The sequence below is a fragment of the Drosophila biarmipes genome, chromosome 3R, assembly GCF_025231255.1.
Source record: "Drosophila biarmipes strain raj3 chromosome 3R, RU_DBia_V1.1, whole genome shotgun sequence".
Classification (NCBI taxonomy): Eukaryota; Metazoa; Arthropoda; class Insecta; order Diptera; family Drosophilidae; genus Drosophila; species Drosophila biarmipes.
In genome coordinates, this window is record NC_066616.1 from 4,786,474 (window position 1) to 4,803,586 (window position 17,113).

The following is a 17,113-nucleotide window of genomic DNA, read 5'->3' on the forward strand; positions in this document are numbered from 1 at the left end:
GCAGTGGGCACTGGGTTCCCGGGAAGGGGCTCCGCGAGCAGGGGCTCCACCCGATAGCTTGACTCACCCGACACGCCACCATCCGCAGATCAGTTGGCGGTGCAGCGCTCGATGTCGCCAACTTCGCAACTTGTTCGGCCCGGTCATCGGTATGCCATATGGACTGTTGTGTGTGGATTTGAATCGGAATCTTGTCTCAGTCAGCGCGCAAACTTCTAAGCAAACAGTCGCCAGCGCGGGCTCCTCGAAAGCGGCGGAAACCTCGAATAACTGGCAACAGCGACACAAGCGGGGCACAAGCGGCGTATGCGTAATTACAGTCCACCATCAGCTGGCCAGTTGCCCACGGAGGAGCCACCACCTGTCCCTCGGTGACCCACTTCGGGTCCGGCTCTAAAGTTCAATCCTCGTTTAAGTGCCTCCTTTGTGTGTCAATAAACTCGCGTGCCAGTGTCCACCCCAGTCCGCCGCCCAGGTCAACAGAGCCCACTCCCAGCCGCTCCAGTCCAGACTTGGTGGGCTGTCCCTCCACAGCCGGTAAGTTCAGTTCGGCAGGGGCAGTGTATGCAAATCGCGGCTCCAAACACAAACAAAGCCAGCGCAGAGTTAGTCAGCGAGAAACGACGTGTGCCAAAAAGCCGAAAAATACATAAATTAATGGTGTTGTTTGGAATGAGCGGAGCGACAAGAGGAGAAGGCGGTTTTCGTACACCCTAGACCCAGACGAAGACCTGATAAAAATGTAGTCGGACCAGAAGCTAAAAAAAGGTGTGACTATCACTAAATATGATGAATAACTAGGATATTATCAGTGGCGGACTTGGGAGTTGGTCGTAGAAGGGATGTGAACTAAAATTACTTACGTAGAAATAAAAAACTTGGAAAAACACAATACTTTATTTATAATTTTGTACTTTTACTTTTTTAAGCGAGTTGGGGATCTGTCCCACTTATTACCCGCAGCAAAAAACCTAAAATAGCTAAGCCTTACCGAAAAGATTAGGGCCTTACATATTATAGCAGGGAAATCAATATATATTTCCCCAAGAATGAAGCCACAAATAACTTTAGATCAATTTAACACTCATGTCACGCAAATGTAATTAATGTGGCATGATGATGTTTTTGATGAGGGGGATAATAAATCAGTATTTCTTAAATACCTAACATCATTATTGAATTTGACAGTGAGTGAACTATTCAAAGCTTTCTTGACTAAGAAATGCCTAAACGCTGAATAACCCAAACATCTAATGTTTGTACCTTAATCTCCCAACTTGGGCTGAGTAACTTTCATTGTAGCTACATTATTACAAGCTCCCTGCTTATCCAGTCAGTTGGCTTTCTCTGCCTTCGCTCACTTGTCAGCCAAAATTCCATTTCATCGTACGAAGCGACTCAGATTTTCGGCAGCATATTATAAACAAGATCTATTGGCAAATTTCAAACGTACGTTCTTACCTTTCGTGAGTTTTTTTGGTCCAGATTTGTAGTTTTATAAGCACACGTTGCGATAACCGTTGGCTTTCATCGAGGTTTCTGTACGTTTCTCGCGAGTCGAAGTGAATTCAATTGGATTGGTTTGTTCATTGATCGCACCGTATTAGGAGCGGCCATCGTCCCACAATTGTCAGGCTAAGTCTGGGTCGGGGACTGATCTGGGCACGGTTTGAACGGCTTCCACTTCCACTTCCAGATCGCCACCCACGTCCACAGCCACATCCACGGACGCCTCCTGGCGACATTTATTGGTCTGCTGCTGCTGCCGCTTTTTGTTTGCCCTGCGCCAACTGGCGTGACTCACCGGCGGGTCTGAGCCGGGTCTGCGGCAACCGAACACTTTGAGCCCAGCTCAGTCGCGTCATCACCTTGGCCGGAGCCCTCACACGAGCATCGCGGCCAATCGCATCGAATTCGGCCGACTGGCATCGGATTGAAAAGACTCCATTTGGCGATGGCGTCACAAGGTTCCGGAGACATGAAGACTTCTCGGCTGGCGCAAATGCAGGTGAGATTGTCTTTGTTTTCTGGTAAACCACTGGTTCCCAAGAACCTCTCTTCGAAAGAACAGTGCTCGACAGTGCAACAAGTTGAATAAACCAGTACACATTTGATAAGAATGGAAGCTGAAGCAGGAAGTTTTAAAGCTGATAACCGTCTTTTTTAAAGCCGAATTTGGGATACGGTTTTTTCATTTATAAGACCGCCATTTATTTTATTAGAAACAGCTTCGATATAAACCAGACATCTACTTAATTTCCGTGCGGTCCATAAATGGCTTGAAGCTCTTGGTGGAGTTCTATTTCGGGTTCCCTGGCTGAAGTTTCTCAGCGCAATGCCAGCTAATTAATTTGTATTTGCCGCTGCTCATATTTGGCAATGGGAACTTTTGTCGCCCCCGCCACGAAACAAAAGGCGCTCCTGAATGCCATCTGTGTGCGGCCAACAGAGGCGTCAACAGCCAGAGGGGGTACTATATTTTTCCCTCAATTAGGTTTAATTAGTGTTAGCCAAACTACGTCACTGCATTAGCCACTCAATATCCAAAAAGGGTTGACATTAAGTGCGCAAACATGCTCAATTGTACAGGGAGAAATCGAAAAGCATAGAAGTAAATATAGCTATATCAAAGAAGGGGTTTCCTTTAAAAATTAATTCGAAAAAGAGCACAACAAAATATAATTTTGACTTAACGATTTTTTGCTTTTTATGGGATCTGCCTGAAAAGAAGAATTTAAAATCACCTTTAATGTTAAAAATTAAAGAGCTACCAATATTATATATCAAATTAAACATTTTGTTAATTTGTTTTGTGTTTTTCACTTTAGGCAGACTTATAGTTTAAATATGACAAAGATACTTATGAAGTAATAGTAAAATTACGTAGAACAAATTATCGAGGAACTTTCAAGCTTTTCTCCGGGTGTCCACCACTCCTCCTTCAATAATTCATCAATCAAAAATTTACCCGGAAAACGGAGCGCGCGCGATTTTATCGCTGAAAGGGCGGGCGGTGAAGGACAACGCTAAGGTCCTTTGTCACCTGGTCGCCGCGCTTCTTGGCGGCATTCAACAATTGCTGAGCATTCGGGGCGGTCTCTCGGGCGGGTGTATGTGTGTCCCATGAGGCCCGTGTCCTGGCAACGGTGCAGTCATTGATTTTTTGTTGTTATTGCTGCAAGTCAATAACAACAACAAATGGCTGGCAAAACAAAAGGACAGCCAGCTAGGATTTCTCGAGTGTCCGATAAACACAAAGGACTTGCATTTTTTTCATTTTGGACAACTTGCCGGGTGGCCATGGCTGAGTTCGAAGGCCACTACCAGGACACCAGCGGCAGAAGACGAGCGCACCAGGAGTAGGGGCTTTCGCGGGACAACAACGGGAGGAGCATGCCCACAACCACGTCCACACCCACAGCTGCACCCGGGCCCCGCTCCCGGGGACAGGATAGGGTTTCCGTCGCCCAGGCGGGTCGTGTGGCGAGGGGTTTTATGTACTGGCGGCACGTAAGTGGGCTCGGATTTATTCGCAGGGGCCTGGGGGTTTGGCGGAGGCACGGGGGGTGACACCTCCTCATCGCCAGAATAGACTAGCAAACAAAGCACAGGCACAAGCACAAACACACTGAAACCTGTGCACTTAATGACTCCACTCGGGGGAAATGGACGCGCTAATGTCCGGTTCCCGTTCGCTCAGTTGACACGCGCTCTCCGGCCCGGAATGTTGCAATCGGCGGACGGGGACGAGGACGGAGACCTGCTCCAGTACGACTTCGAGCCTGAGCTCGGCCAGGACCACATTCTGCCCCTGAAGCTGAACGAGTCCTGGGCGGCCAGGCGCCTCATGGAGGCACTAAGTCACCTGCCCCCCAGTGGCAACGGCAGCACCAACTCTGCACCCGTAAGACAAATAAACATGAATTATAACTTATAAGTTTTAACAGTGCAGGAGTTAAAGGTCAAGCTTGTGTGCACACATACACATACAGCGCTTTATATATTATAGTCCTATATTGCTCATTCTAAATATCTTGTGGTTTAAATGAAGTGCAGAATCTATCGTGTTCGTAATCACTATAAAATTTCACTACTTTTAAAAATGTGTTAGGATTTAGTTAAAACCACGTATTTGGGCGAAGCGTTTTAAGTATAGAAACTGCTCATTAATGAACCTTAGGACTGTTACTGGTTTTTCCTACATAGTGGATTACCTAAACTGATTACTCAAGTTTTTTTTATGTAATTGACAAATTAGCCTGCTGCAATTAGAAAATATATCTTATTGCGATCCTATTTCCCTATACATAACTAATAGCTCTACCACAGTTAGAAATCGTTGTAATTTACCTGTCCACCCCCCAGATGCGTTTTCAGCAGCGGACCCAGCAGGAGCAGGAGGTGCGTCGGAGGGAGCTGATGGGCGCGAAGACGAGTGTGGAGAACCTGACGACCGGAGCACCCAGTGCGGCCACCACCAGGCTGATCGGCAATGGAAAAGTGCGCCAGATGTTCGACGAACGTCGCCGAGGAGCGGGCATTGACCGCAGCAATCCCCTCAAGCCGATCGGTACCCTCCCATCGCCGCCCGCGCCAGCCAAAACCCGCTCCCAGCCGCCGATGCAGCGGCTGATCAAGGGCGTATCCGATATGAACCTGCGGGACCCGCCCAACGCCGGCAGGCGCATCACCAGCGACAGCAATAACAATAAGTTCGCCACCACCCCTCGGACTACTGTTAATCGGAACCTAAAGCCCGTGGTCACCCGGAAGACGCCGCCTGCCCAGGAGACTTCGGTCTCCCAACAATCCGTGACCTCGCCGCAGCGCAGTCCCAAGATGCCGACGTCAAACAGGATGGCCGGTGGCGCCACCCCGCAAGTCAGTCGCCTTTCGCCGCCTGTCATTCGCCGGGTGAGTGCAATCAACGTGGCACGGTGTTGTCATTCACATACTAAACTTTTTCTAAACAAATATTTTATGTCTTCCGACCTCGTTTAGTCGACGCCTAAATCCCCAGTTAAAAAGGTCAATATGGTGAGTATCTCAGATTGGTAGTCAGGAATGCACCTTTACCGAACTTACCCTCTCTTTTGAAGGAGGCCATCTCGGCGGCCCCTGAAGGCACCGCTCTATGCCGGCACTGCGGACGCCACTTCAACACGGATCGTTTGGGGAAGCACGAGGGGGTGTGCCAGCGCATGGTGAGCAACAAGCGCAAGATCTTCGACGCCTCCAAGCAGCGGATCGAAGGCACCGAAGCCGAGAAGTTCAACAAGAAGCCGAAGGGAGCCCGCACACGCACCACGTACAGTAGTGCTGCCCAGCAGAAGGGCCTGACCACCGGGGTGAAGAAGAACAATTGGCGCAAGAAGCACGAGGAGTTTATCCAGTCGATCAGGGCCGCCAAGCAGGTGCAAGCTCACTTGGCCCGCGGTGGCAAGCTAAGCGACCTGCCCCCGCCGCCGCCTTCGGAGAATGCCGACTACATCCAGTGTCCGCACTGTGGGCGTCGATTCAATCAACAAGCCGCCGAACGGCACATCCCCAAGTGCGCCAACATGATTCACAACAAACCCCGAAATGGTCCCCCGCCCAAGAGGCGTTGAGGAGGGATTGGTAATCGGTATTAGGTGATCTCTGGTTGATAACAATGGACATGCCCATACTTTTACTTGTGATAAAGAAGTTTGATGATTGAAACGAATCTACAGCAGGCTATAACTAGGGTGGGTTGGCCATAGGCTAATCGGAGAGCTCCTCCACGTCGTTATCGGATGTAGGAGGCGCGACTGGCGCGGCAGCTGGTCCAGATTTTTCGCGCTCAATAATGGCTTTCACCGCCTCGGCAGCCTTATTCATCTCCAATCCTTCAAGCATGTACGCCCAGTTGTCTAGGGTGGCGTCGTCGTCATCGGAGATCCAGTTGGTCAGCATTTGAACGCAGGCCACATTGGCCTTGGGATGCTCCATTTGGAAAAAGAGAAGCTCGTCGTTGGTGAAGCCAATCTTCTTGCCCACCTTCATCCAGGGCTCGCCGATCAGGGGGGCCACCTCTTGAATGTGCTCTTTGGTAACCATTAAGGGCTTTTCGTGTGCTGGCACCTCATCCGCCTCTTCTACCACGGGCTCGTTGTCCTCCACTTCGAGATCCTGCTCTGGTTCACCGTCCTGAAGAGCCACTGTAGCATCCTGGTCGCCCTCCGCATGAGCATGGTTCGCCGCCAGGCCGAAACTGTTCTCCGAAGAGGTACTGGATAACAGAGCTGGTGGCTTGGGCTCCTTGTCTCGGATGAGACGCTTTCGCACCTGTTCCAGATAGTCGGAGATCTTGCTCGATGGTTGTGAGAGCGATGTAAAGAAGTGTGGTGTCTGGCGGGCAAGTAAACGCAGCGCTCGCCACTCAAAGGCGGGGTCGACCTTCTCATGCGGTGTCTCCAAGTATGTCTCCAACAGAGGCAGGAAATTCCGCTGCTCGCTTTTGCAGGCCTGCAAGTTATCTGGAGAATAGTTCCACAGACGGGTTAAGTTGTCACTGAAAGGGGTTTTTGTTAAAGTTATGTGATGTTGGTTGACTTATCACTTGACATACTTTCCTAAAAAGAACTTGCCATTGCGCGCAGCATCGCGCAGGGCGTCGCCCAATGCACGCCTTGTTCTTTTGGGTGGAGGTGGCTTTGCGTCCTCCTCGCTGGCGGCAGGCTCCTCCGGTTTTTTGAACTCCTTGCAGCCCTCGTTCTTCCAATTATTCCACATCTCCTCGCGAACCAGCATGTGGTGTACAGTTCGGGAAAACCGCTTGCCGTACGGCGGTGTCTCCTCGAGTAACTTATAAACACGAGACTCTGTATCCTTGATAAAGTCCGCCTGGTCTGCGGTCAAGGTATAAGTGTCACTGAGAGTATGTTAAAGTATAGTTATAGATTACTCTAAATCATTTATTACTTTTTATTTTACTCACATTTTAAACTTTACACTGACTTGAAGGTACTGAAAGAGAATGAGAAACTGCACAAGGACCGCGCGTCGGAAATTGGCGTCGGAAAGTTGAAGTGCTAGTAGTTTTGGATTGGTCAGGAACTTGGCGAAGAAGTGATTAGCCTTGGCCACGGCGTTCACCGCCGCAGTATCAGCGGTCTCTTCATCCACCTCCATTGCTTGGCCAGTCTCGCTTGAATTGTCGCTGCCGCTCTGCCGAACGTCTTCTAGCTTGAAGCTCGAGAATGACTGAAGTATGTTCTCAGCATGCTAAAAGGAAATTTTTAAAGCGGTTTGAGATGTGATTTGTGGGCTGTAGGAGTAACGTTTAATTATTCAAAAAGAGCTACCCACCATCTGGAACATCTTCCATTGCGCCTTGTTATAGCACTGATTGGGATTGCGGAAGAAGTCCTGCAGTGACCAAAACTTGCAGTACAGGTCGTAGTCAATCTTCAGGGGAATATCCTCGGCGGTATCCTCCAGCTCTTTGTTATCGCTCTCGTCGTGGTCCTTGCTGTCTAGTCCGTATTCCGTAAAGTTGTCCAAGTTAAACTCGGACACGATGTTCAGGCCAGAGCGCTCCGAGAAGGGGAAGAACTTGGAGAGGAAGAGCTGGATGCGACCGCAGAAGACGGTGTTTTGTGTGCGCGAAAGGCGGCGCAGCAGGTCGTTGCACATGCGCAGGACGTTGTTTTTGCAGGAGGTGAAGAACAGCTCCTCCTTCCACACATCCACCAGCTCCTCGACAAACTGGAAGATCTCCTGGCACTTGTCCAGCGTGACTACGTCGAAGGTGTCGATAAGCAGTACCACGGGAATAGTGTTGGACACGATCTCCGCTCTCGTGGCCTCCACGGAAAGGCGCACCAGCTCTCCTATGCGCTGCACATCGTCCTCCAGCCGCTTCATGAGGAGCACACGAAAGGCATGGTCCATGGGCAGGCGCTTGTCGTGCTCGGTGTTGGCTGAGAAGCTGTTGTACTCTTTAACCAAAAGCTCCACATTGCCGTCGGCTATGGCCAGTTCCAGTGCTTTCTGCAATTTCAGTTTTGAGATCAGACCCCAAGATTGCCGGCGTCGGATCTACCACCGTCGCTTACCTCAAAAGCCGACTGCAGCTCAAAGTAGTTAGCTAACTTCCCGGGAGCCTTAACGGCCACTTCCACAGCGGTGCTCATTTTGTTTCAATCAGTAAGCGCGGCGACAACAGCAGAAAACAATTAACCAATTTTTATGTTTTCAACCAAAACAACACGGTCAGGGCTGCCAACTTGTTTGGTTTTTCCATGGTGCTGCAAAATTAGTACTGCAAAAATACCAAATTATCGATAACAATTCTATTTCTTACGAGGCAGCAGCGTGTAGTTTTGAAAACGAAATGCATAGCTTAGGATCAGCACAGTTTTTTAAAAATAAGTTTTACAGAAATCTCTTTGAAACATTTGTACTTTTTAATTCTTAAAAAAAATCAGTTTACTTGAGAAATATTCAACATCTTTTTAAAAATATAGAGATAATGATAAAATCTATTTTTATTGTAAAGGTAATGTAACATTTCAAATTAAATAAAAATAATAACCCCATTTAAATGGAAGTTGGAAGCTGTTTTTGTTATTTTCTGACCGTTTCTTTGACAGCTTTTTGTTAGAGTCGTCCGGTCCGATTTTTATTAAAGTTCTTCTTACAAAAAAAATATATTCCCAATAGTATACATGTGTCAAAAAACGCCGCCATTATAATTTGTGTCATATTATTTTCCCACCATATTTCCGATCGCTCATATGACAGACTATAACATAAGTCGTCCGATTTTGATAAAACTAAATTCGAAAATATAACTAATTTAAAAATATTATTTCAAGACATGGCTAGTTCGACTCGGCTAGTGATCCTGATCAAGAATATATAAACTTTGTGGTGTCGGAACCTGTTACACACTTTCTCACTTTTACTCTACGCTTAACGGGTATAAAAGAGTTAAAAATGGAGGCAACAGATAGTACTAAGCTTTTAAAGAGTCTAATATGCCCTTCTACTTTTTGAGTACGAGGTATAACGACATAGATTGACATCGTATACATACAAGGCCGAATGCGTTAGCATTGAACTGAGCCACGCAAAATGTTATCAGCTTCCAAAGCAAATCAAACCCGATTCGAGATTCCAATTACTTTCCCCTCTGTGCAATGTTGCGGAAGTTTCATAAGTAGGCCAGCCAAAGGTATTATTATAAATCTAAATCGCGGACAGAGTGGACATGCGCAACTCAATCATATACGTTCTGCTGTGTGTTCTGGCGGTCAGCGGGACCAACTGCAGATTGGTGTTTGCAAGGCTATTCCACGGCCTTAAATACCCAAGTCATGATAGACAGCAATACTACCCTGGCAACTACGACTTCAGGCGACCGGCGCCAGTACGTCCTCAGAAACCTGTTCGATCCTACAAGGATATCTGTAGGTTGGTTAACCACAACGGGTTCTTAAATGCAGGAGGAGTTCCCAAGTGTCCTTATTAATCGGCCCAGCATTTCTTACAACAAAACCGATGTCGAACTAATAAAATTAGATTGACCTTTACAAAACCTGAACTGCACTTACTGATTGTAAATTTTACTAGTTACGTTTACTAGCCTGCACTGTATTTTATACACTCCAAACCACATGTACAAGTTGGGTAATTCACTAAAAAAATATAAATATTAATATGAAAGCGGTGCTTAGATGTTATGGTCATGTGCCAAGCCTATAATAGCTTATTCCTAGACAACAGAAGCAACAACCTTAAGCTAGGCAGTAGTCCTCTCGGGGCTCTAAAAAAGGCGCTTCTGAACAATGTAGAAGACACAGGCGAGGAACAGGCAGAAGGCGAAGAAGAGAAGCATCTTGTCAGTGCACTCGCGTCGTCCGTACTTCTTGAGAAGCTTGCCGGACATGGTGATGCTCCCGGCCGTGTTCTGCAGCTCGTCACTGGTGGCCTCTACATTCTGGGAAGACGCCACGAGCGTCTCCAGGGTGACAGCGCTCTTCTGAGTGGTCTCCGAGAGGTGCCGGGATATGGCCAGCATCTTCTCGGTCACGTCGTTCTCCTGAGAGACCAGGCTGCCTTGGTTGTGGCGCGCCCGTGTCGTCGTCCGCTGGCGCAGCTCACTCTCGCCTGTAATGGCCATCAGCTCCTCGCGATTGGCCTTCTCGATTTCCAACATTGTGGACACATTGGCTTTGCGGAAGGCCTGCAGAGTCTTGGAGAACTGCTCGCGGTGGGTGTCCACCTCCTTTGCCAGTACCGGGTCAGTAGTGTCCCGTGCCCAGTCGTCCAGGCGCTCGATGTTCCTCCTGATGGCCGACAGCTTGGAGCGCCCCGCTTCGTTTAGCTCCTCCAGTTCGGCGATCGAGGTGCGGCTGTTTAGAATGTCCTAGAATTAAGAGCTTTCAGTTTTGGCTGCCTCTTCAGTTAGCTGCTCTCACCTGTATTATGGCCTTGGCCTGCAGATTGTTGTCGATGAGATCCTGCCGGATAGACTGAAGCGTAAACGTGTCCTTGTCCATGGTTCCAGAGACTTGTATTGTTTTGTTTTTCAAAAATCCTATTACTTGCTCTGGTGACGTGCAGCAGTCGTGAGTTAACCAACACTAGAACAGCGGCATCGTACGTATCGATAGGCCAACGCTTCGGCTGAAGTCTATCGTTTTTAAATAGGAATAGTATGTGCTACTTTAAAAGCTTTTTTAATTAGGTACGAGTCTAAACAGAATTCATAAATAAATTAAATGCAATTTTAACCAACAACTGTAAATCATCCATATGCACAACACAGGAAAATACTGCATTTATCGGTTTAATGTGGTCGCTCCTCGGTGCCTGAAAGGTCCCATCTCTAAAACAACCTTATGGCCGCGAAACGACCATAATTTCTGAGCATTTTGCAATTATTGCGATCAACCGCGAATCAAATGAGGTACATCCAGGTGCACCTGCCTTCTCTTCATCTATAGTTTGAGTTGTTGCAGCCGGAAGCATGTCAGATTCAACAATATTTTCCTTTGTAAGTTTTATTTGGAGTCCCCCAATGAGTTAATTCAGAGTTCGGCTCGTTTCATTTAGTAGGACTCCACTGCTGAATCGTTCGTTCTTGGCCACTCATCGGACAGCGACGTTTCCAACTCCAGCGCTACGTCTAGCCTCAGTGCATCAGCGGCATCCAATTCATCGGCGGCATCCAATTCATCGGCGGCCTCCAATTCATTGGCGTCCTCCAATTTACCTGCAGCATCCAATTCATCGGCTTCCTCCTATTTATCTGCAGCATCAATCTCTTCGGCGGACTCCAATTGGTCTCCAAATTTATTCCTGGAAACCAATTCATCCTTGGAACACCATTCTTTCTCGGAACACCATTCATCGCCGGAAATTAATTCATCCTCGGCATTTAATATCACCGACACTTCCGCTGGCGGATCAAACATCCTGAATTCTACACAGGAAGATCGCTCTTTGAATATGATCCGCGATGAATCACAGTCCCTGGTCAACTTGTCCGTTCCAGACGACGATGTTCCCTCGCAGATAAGATTACTATCGCGGAATATGTCAGATTTTGAAGCCGAATTAGATGGCAGTAGGTCAACCTTAATATAAGGTCCCAGTATCACATTAAATGCCTCTTATTCCTTGCAGTAAACCGCTATTGCAATCGTGTGGACCAGAACAACATTTCACCAGCATCTACCTCAACACCAACAGTTGTGCGTGGCAATCGTCGCAGGAGTGCCAGTAAGTACAAAACAAGTCCAATTCAAGTCTGGTTTACACATTATCAATCAATTAAAATAGGATGATAAATTAATTTGACATGTTATATAGTTATTGAGATCGAGGGGTATATACAAACCAGTCTCAAAATCTCTTATAGATATTTTTTCGGATTAAACATATCTTTGAAAGCCGCTTCATATCTATACCAATTTTAGATGCTTTTCCCTAGATTAATTGTTCGTTATTTTAAAAAATATATTGTAACATTCGTTCACGTTCGATGGTGATGGCCACCTTTGTATATATTGATACATGTGCATTTTCATTGTGCTTTAGACCCTGTTTACCACATGAAATATCATGGCTAGGAGATTAAACACCCATAACTTTTATTCCACCTAAGATACAAAAGAAAAATAAAATGTTTTTCTATGGAAGTGCATCTAAGCTATTTTTTACCCGGTAGCTAGCGTTTTCTACTTGCGTATGTAATGAGTCAAAATTTTTACTTTTTTCCTCTAGTCAGTCCAGTGGAAGTGATAGATTTGTCCCATCTGGAACTGGCGCCTCCAATTCGATCAGCCCGTTATCGTGCTCCCGACGCTGTTATCGACTTGTGCACTCCCGATGGAACAAGACGCCGTTTAGAGACTCATTCGAACGACTCGCCTACCGTTCACAGCCGTCGGCCTATCCTTGCTCGGCGCCTCGAAAATTCTCCAGTAGTGGATCTCGACGATGTGTCGCCACCCAAACGCGCCCACCGTGATCCCGAGATGTCCCAGAGGGAGGACTCCTACAAATGTCCGGTCTGCATGGAAAGTGTGAGCAAGCGCGAGCCGGTGTCAACAAAATGCGGACACGTTTTTTGCCGAGAATGTATCCAAACTGCCATCAGCTCCACGCACAAGTGCCCGATGTGCAACAAAAAGCTCACAGCACGTCAATATTTTCGCATTTATCTGTGAGTTGCTTATCTACTACTTTAATTTAATTTGCTCTGTGAGCTACATTTAAATTCCTAATAAACTCCTAATAATTAATTTTATATAGTTGGTTAAAATGATTGACCTATAAAAATGTTAAAGACGGCAAATGAATGTCCGATCTTGTAACTTACACAAAATTATTTTTAAGTTACCATTTGTAATCCATTCCGCCAAAAATATAATCATTATTACAAGTTTGTGAAATTAATAATGGCCTAGTTATGAATCGAACCATTCTCAGGTTAAAGTAAGAAATGAAGACCGATTGCGATGGTCAAAACTTTATTTTTCAGGAATTATTAAATGTTGTTTAACAATGTAAATATATTTTTTTTTAATAAATTAGTCACATTTAACTGACTCTGAGACATTCGTCAGATCCAGCAATTATAATGAGTCGCGGCCCTGCTTTGTCCAATGCATGTCTATTTTTTAGCTGGGTATTAAGGCAGAGATTACTGCCGAGAACAGTTTCTGCAGTAGGGGGGATGATCTAATAGAAAAGATATCCTGTCGCTGACCAACATCACTTCTGACCCCATCAGTGCACGCCTCCTGTTAAAATAAGCGCATATCTTTTAAGACATTCCGTCGATTACTGGTCACATTTGCACTATCCGGTGAGTAAAATGTTGGCTAAATTCGTATAATCGGGGGTTGAGTAAAAAGGAGGGGTTGTGATAACAACCTACGCAAATTTAAAGCTATTTGATTTTTATATGTGCTAAACAGTGGTTGTCAAAGACTTATTATTTCAAGTCACTTTTCGCTTTTCATGTAAGAGCCTGCGAATCACCTCACATCTTTGAATGTGACGCTTAGTTGTATATCAGAAATATAAGTATAAGGCCCCAAATAGATTTTATTACGGTATTAAGAACAAATTAGCGAAAATACATAGGACGAGACTTAAATCTAAAAAATCTTAAATCTCAAATAAATTCCTACCATAAGCACGGAAACTTTTAATCACGTCACACTTTTACGAATGTCTGATAACCAATTTTGAGAATCAAATAAAAAAAATTGTAATTTTCCTTATGTCTCATTCGACATTTTGTCATACAATATGCCCGTGTAGGCAATCGACTCTACGATGTTGATAAAATTGAATTAGCTATGGTTAATTCGGCCAAAAATGTCATTTTCAAGAACTTTTTTCACACGATACGGGTAATTTTAGAAAAATGATTTTATAAGCATAATAAAGTACAACATTAAAACTGTTTTTAAAATTTTCATCGAAAAAAGTATAAATGTGCCGTAGGCCCAGAACGGTCGGTACATTAGTTTTCGAAGGAGAGTGTACAGTGTACACTGACTTTAAAAACTCACTTTTCAGGAGAACGATTTAAACTACTGCTGCAGAAGATGTAGGGATGAGGATGCATAGGAGTTGTAGGTTGAGGTACTTTGGCTCATATTTGTTAACCAACATTATAGACCTAAACAGCTCTCCTTATTTATTGTCAGCTTCACCCAATAGGCTGGCAACGGCGATTACGAACTAGATAGCATCCAGCTTGGATGGAAAAGGGGAAAAATTCCCCAAGCTCGTGCTGCTCCCCAAATATCCTTCCACGGATTCAGTCTAGCCTATCCTTCCTTAAACTCCTGACCCATTGCTGTTTATCAATGAATGGTAGACCCCTCTCTCTTCTTTGGTGCCGTTTTTTTTGGAGTCAAATCAGAGAAGCAGAGGAAAGAATATCCGGGTCATGTTCCAAAAGAGTCGTCAAATGGGACTTGTGTGCGACATTCCTTCCATGGTCTTCCAATAAACTGTTTTCAAACGACTATGCTTGGCTGGATTTTCACAAATTGCAGAGCAATTTGTGCGGACTAGGGCTGGTCAATTGGGAGCCTAAATCGTATGAAGGAACGGAATACAAAGACATTTTGGTTTTTCCCTTCAGTCCCAGAAATCTTCACCCTCATGAATACCATGGTCAGGATCACTTGCCACCTCATATATTTAAAGTTGGATGTGGGCTTAAAAATTTGTAATTTCTTGCTGCATCCTTCTAATGCTGTATTATGTATATTATTCCAAATTATAAGGTTTATACATATTATTATGATGCGATATAATTTAATCAATTTGACTGCTTCCAACCGGAAAAATTTAATGATTATAAGAAGTTAATAGCTTGTGCGCTTGGAAAATGTTTCATCAAAAAACAAATCTAAAATTTGCAGAAAAAACTAAAAAAAAAAATTTTATTTTACCTTTTAATGAGATGATGTTCGATTCTTTTAAAATTGGTATTGGTATGTCATAGGTGAAAGCTGGTTCTTACAGATGGTATTCCTTATTTGGAATTGGTACTTAACAATGTGAATTTTTTAAAATTTATGTTTCACTTTTTTTTTTTTGTAAACGTACAATCATGTCAATCTGACGAAAATTGAAAAGGATATGACCATTTAAAAGAAGGGCGGTCCAGGCTGGTCTTCTAGCGTCCAAAACAAAAAGTCGGTGAGCACGGTCCTTCAAATAGTAATGTACCGATTATTCAGAAATTTGAGAAACTGTTTCAGTTCGCAGGTAACGTCAAGTTTTTTTTACAAATTATTTTTAGTAAAAAAAGAAAAAGGGAAATTAAATTATCGGCGGAAAGTTTAAGAGACGTCCGATTCCCAATAGTATAAGATAATATGTAAAAAAACCCTCAAGCTATAATATGTTTCATATTATTTTTCGATCGTTCCTATGTCAGCTATATGATTTAATATTTAATATTTAAATTAAATTCGAAATTTAAAACTAATTAAAAAATGTTGTTTGCAAGCGCAGGGACGTTATATGTTGAAAACACCAACGATTTATCCGATTATTTCTTTGGGAAAAATGCAAAACAATGCGTATGTCTTACTTAAGAAAAGAAAAGGGTTTGAGGCAATGACGGTGCGTTTTCAGTTGACTTATCAACATTAAAGTTGGTACCAAATTTTGGAGCCCAGCTTAGGCCTCTTCTTTCTTACCAATCTTTAAATGAGAGTTGTCCGATTCAATACCTAAAACGATACATAAAGAGACTTAAGTTGAGCCAATTCCGCACGCATTCATTCGCTGATGCCCTAACCAGTTTCACTTTCTGAATAGTTTGCGTGAAACCCGAAAGGGAAACATCGCTTGGATGTCTAAGCTAATCAATAATATATTACTGTGGGAAAAACTGAGGTAAATTACTTGTTAAAGTAGCCTTTTTTAGTCATTCTTCAATTAATTTCATCCCCGCTTGTACCAGTGCTTTCTTTTGTACTTTTCCTTCTCAATCGACTCGAAGGGCGTTCATTGGAGTGTCACAGCGGCCAAATTTGGCAAATAGGATGGTTACGGAATGATGTGTGTCAATTTTTGCGAAATGGTCTCTAAAAAAGGCCGAGAAATGGCAAAAATTCAAGAAATGCAGTCTTGGCAGTTCGGTAAACACACTTATTTCATATAATGGCGTTGACCGGAGATTTGGCCAAGATGTCATTAACTGTCCGTCAAAATCAATTCGATCTTACTAAAGCACATATTAGTAATTGTATTGTGGTCTAAGTAATGGCCAAAGCCCTAAATGTGCCCATTCCAATTTATCCTATACAATTCATCGAATAGTATGTCAGGACAATTTGAACAACACTACTTTTAAATATGAAGAACCTTCATTGAAGAGCGTTGGAAGCACTATTATACTGATTTCAGATGTAAAAATTTCACTGTCTTTTTTCGTGACACGAGTGACACATTAAAAATGAGTTGACGAACTAATAAACCAAGAACTCGTACAGCAAGCAACGGCAGGTGCCGTTCGAATAAAGCAAAAACAGCCTTTTTCTTAGTTCTAAATGGCGGCTCAAAGCGATTTTCTACCGGCCATCGGGCTACATATTTGATGTTGTTTTAGACTGTATCAAATCCTTAAGTGAAAGATTATTCCCATATGAGTCTCGAACCATGCCACGTATAGAGATTTCTCAGCCAATCCAACTTTGAAGAAGTGGCTAAAGCGCTACAGGCAGAGCGAGAATGAGTTTCTAGAAAATCTGGAAAATAAATAACACTATTTTTAAAAGACCCAGCATGGAAGGGCGTTGGCAGCACTATAATGATTGAAATAAAATTTGTCCTAGCTTAAACGATACGGCCGAAATCATGCTTAACCGGCAAAGATGACGATGATAACCCTATCTGGCGGAGGAAAACCCGATTTCTTTTAATTCCATGTAAAAACTGGTTTGTTTTGACGAAAAAGTCAAATAAAACATGTAAATTAATTTCCATTCATGTAACAAAACTTTTTTGTTATTTTTGATTATACTTTGGTTATTAAGGTCCATCTACATGCCAAAATGGATCCATGCGGACCATTTATATCCTGCAAAAGTTTTAAGAA

General features: G+C 44.2%; 5 protein-coding genes across 8 annotated transcripts; 3 read left to right on the forward strand and 2 right to left on the reverse strand.

Moving 5' to 3' along the window:
- The first annotated feature begins 201 nt into the window (after window positions 1-201).
- On the forward strand, window positions 202-5,707 carry LOC108027336 (uncharacterized). Of its 4 annotated transcripts, none has more exons than XM_017098749.3 (5): window positions 202-537; window positions 1,697-2,008; window positions 4,366-4,914; window positions 5,002-5,037; window positions 5,100-5,707. In XM_017098749.3, exons 2-5 carry the CDS (start codon window positions 1,955-1,957, stop codon window positions 5,607-5,609), a joined length of 1,149 nt encoding a protein of 382 aa, XP_016954238.1. In that variant the 5' UTR covers window positions 202-537; window positions 1,697-1,954; the 3' UTR covers window positions 5,610-5,707. The 4 variants fall into 4 exon arrangements, with proteins under 4 accessions (XP_016954238.1, XP_016954236.1, XP_016954239.1 ...); XM_017098747.3 differs by lacking the exon at window positions 202-537 and adding an exon at window positions 1,336-1,629; XM_017098750.3 differs by lacking the exon at window positions 202-537 and adding an exon at window positions 1,340-1,449.
- Window positions 5,640-8,266, reverse strand: LOC108027334 (THO complex subunit 1). The gene is made up of 5 exons (XM_017098746.3): window positions 8,082-8,266; window positions 7,333-8,016; window positions 6,962-7,248; window positions 6,593-6,895; window positions 5,640-6,535 (listed from the first exon to the last, which is right to left on the reverse strand). Exons 1-5 carry the CDS (start codon window positions 8,157-8,159, stop codon window positions 5,746-5,748), a joined length of 2,142 nt encoding a protein of 713 aa, XP_016954235.1. The 5' UTR covers window positions 8,160-8,266; the 3' UTR covers window positions 5,640-5,745.
- Window positions 8,267-9,019: 753 nt separating this feature from the next.
- On the forward strand, window positions 9,020-9,532 carry LOC122817776 (uncharacterized). Its single transcript, XM_044090940.2, has one exon. The coding sequence runs from the start codon at window positions 9,239-9,241 to the stop codon at window positions 9,497-9,499; it is 261 nt and encodes an 86-aa protein (XP_043946875.1). The 5' UTR covers window positions 9,020-9,238; the 3' UTR covers window positions 9,500-9,532.
- A 45-nt stretch (window positions 9,533-9,577) lies between these two features.
- Window positions 9,578-10,607, reverse strand: LOC108027037 (vesicle transport protein SEC20). Its single transcript, XM_017098237.3, has 2 exons — window positions 10,449-10,607; window positions 9,578-10,396 (listed from the first exon to the last, which is right to left on the reverse strand). The coding sequence occupies exons 1-2, from the start codon at window positions 10,527-10,529 to the stop codon at window positions 9,794-9,796; spliced, it is 684 nt and encodes a 227-aa protein (XP_016953726.1). The 5' UTR covers window positions 10,530-10,607; the 3' UTR covers window positions 9,578-9,793.
- Window positions 10,608-10,837: 230 nt separating this feature from the next.
- On the forward strand, window positions 10,838-13,112 carry LOC108027444 (uncharacterized). Its single transcript, XM_017098896.3, has 4 exons — window positions 10,838-11,026; window positions 11,089-11,599; window positions 11,659-11,754; window positions 12,259-13,112. Exons 1-4 carry the CDS (start codon window positions 11,000-11,002, stop codon window positions 12,702-12,704), a joined length of 1,080 nt encoding a protein of 359 aa, XP_016954385.1. The 5' UTR covers window positions 10,838-10,999; the 3' UTR covers window positions 12,705-13,112.
- Window positions 13,113-17,113: the final 4,001 nt, after the last annotated feature.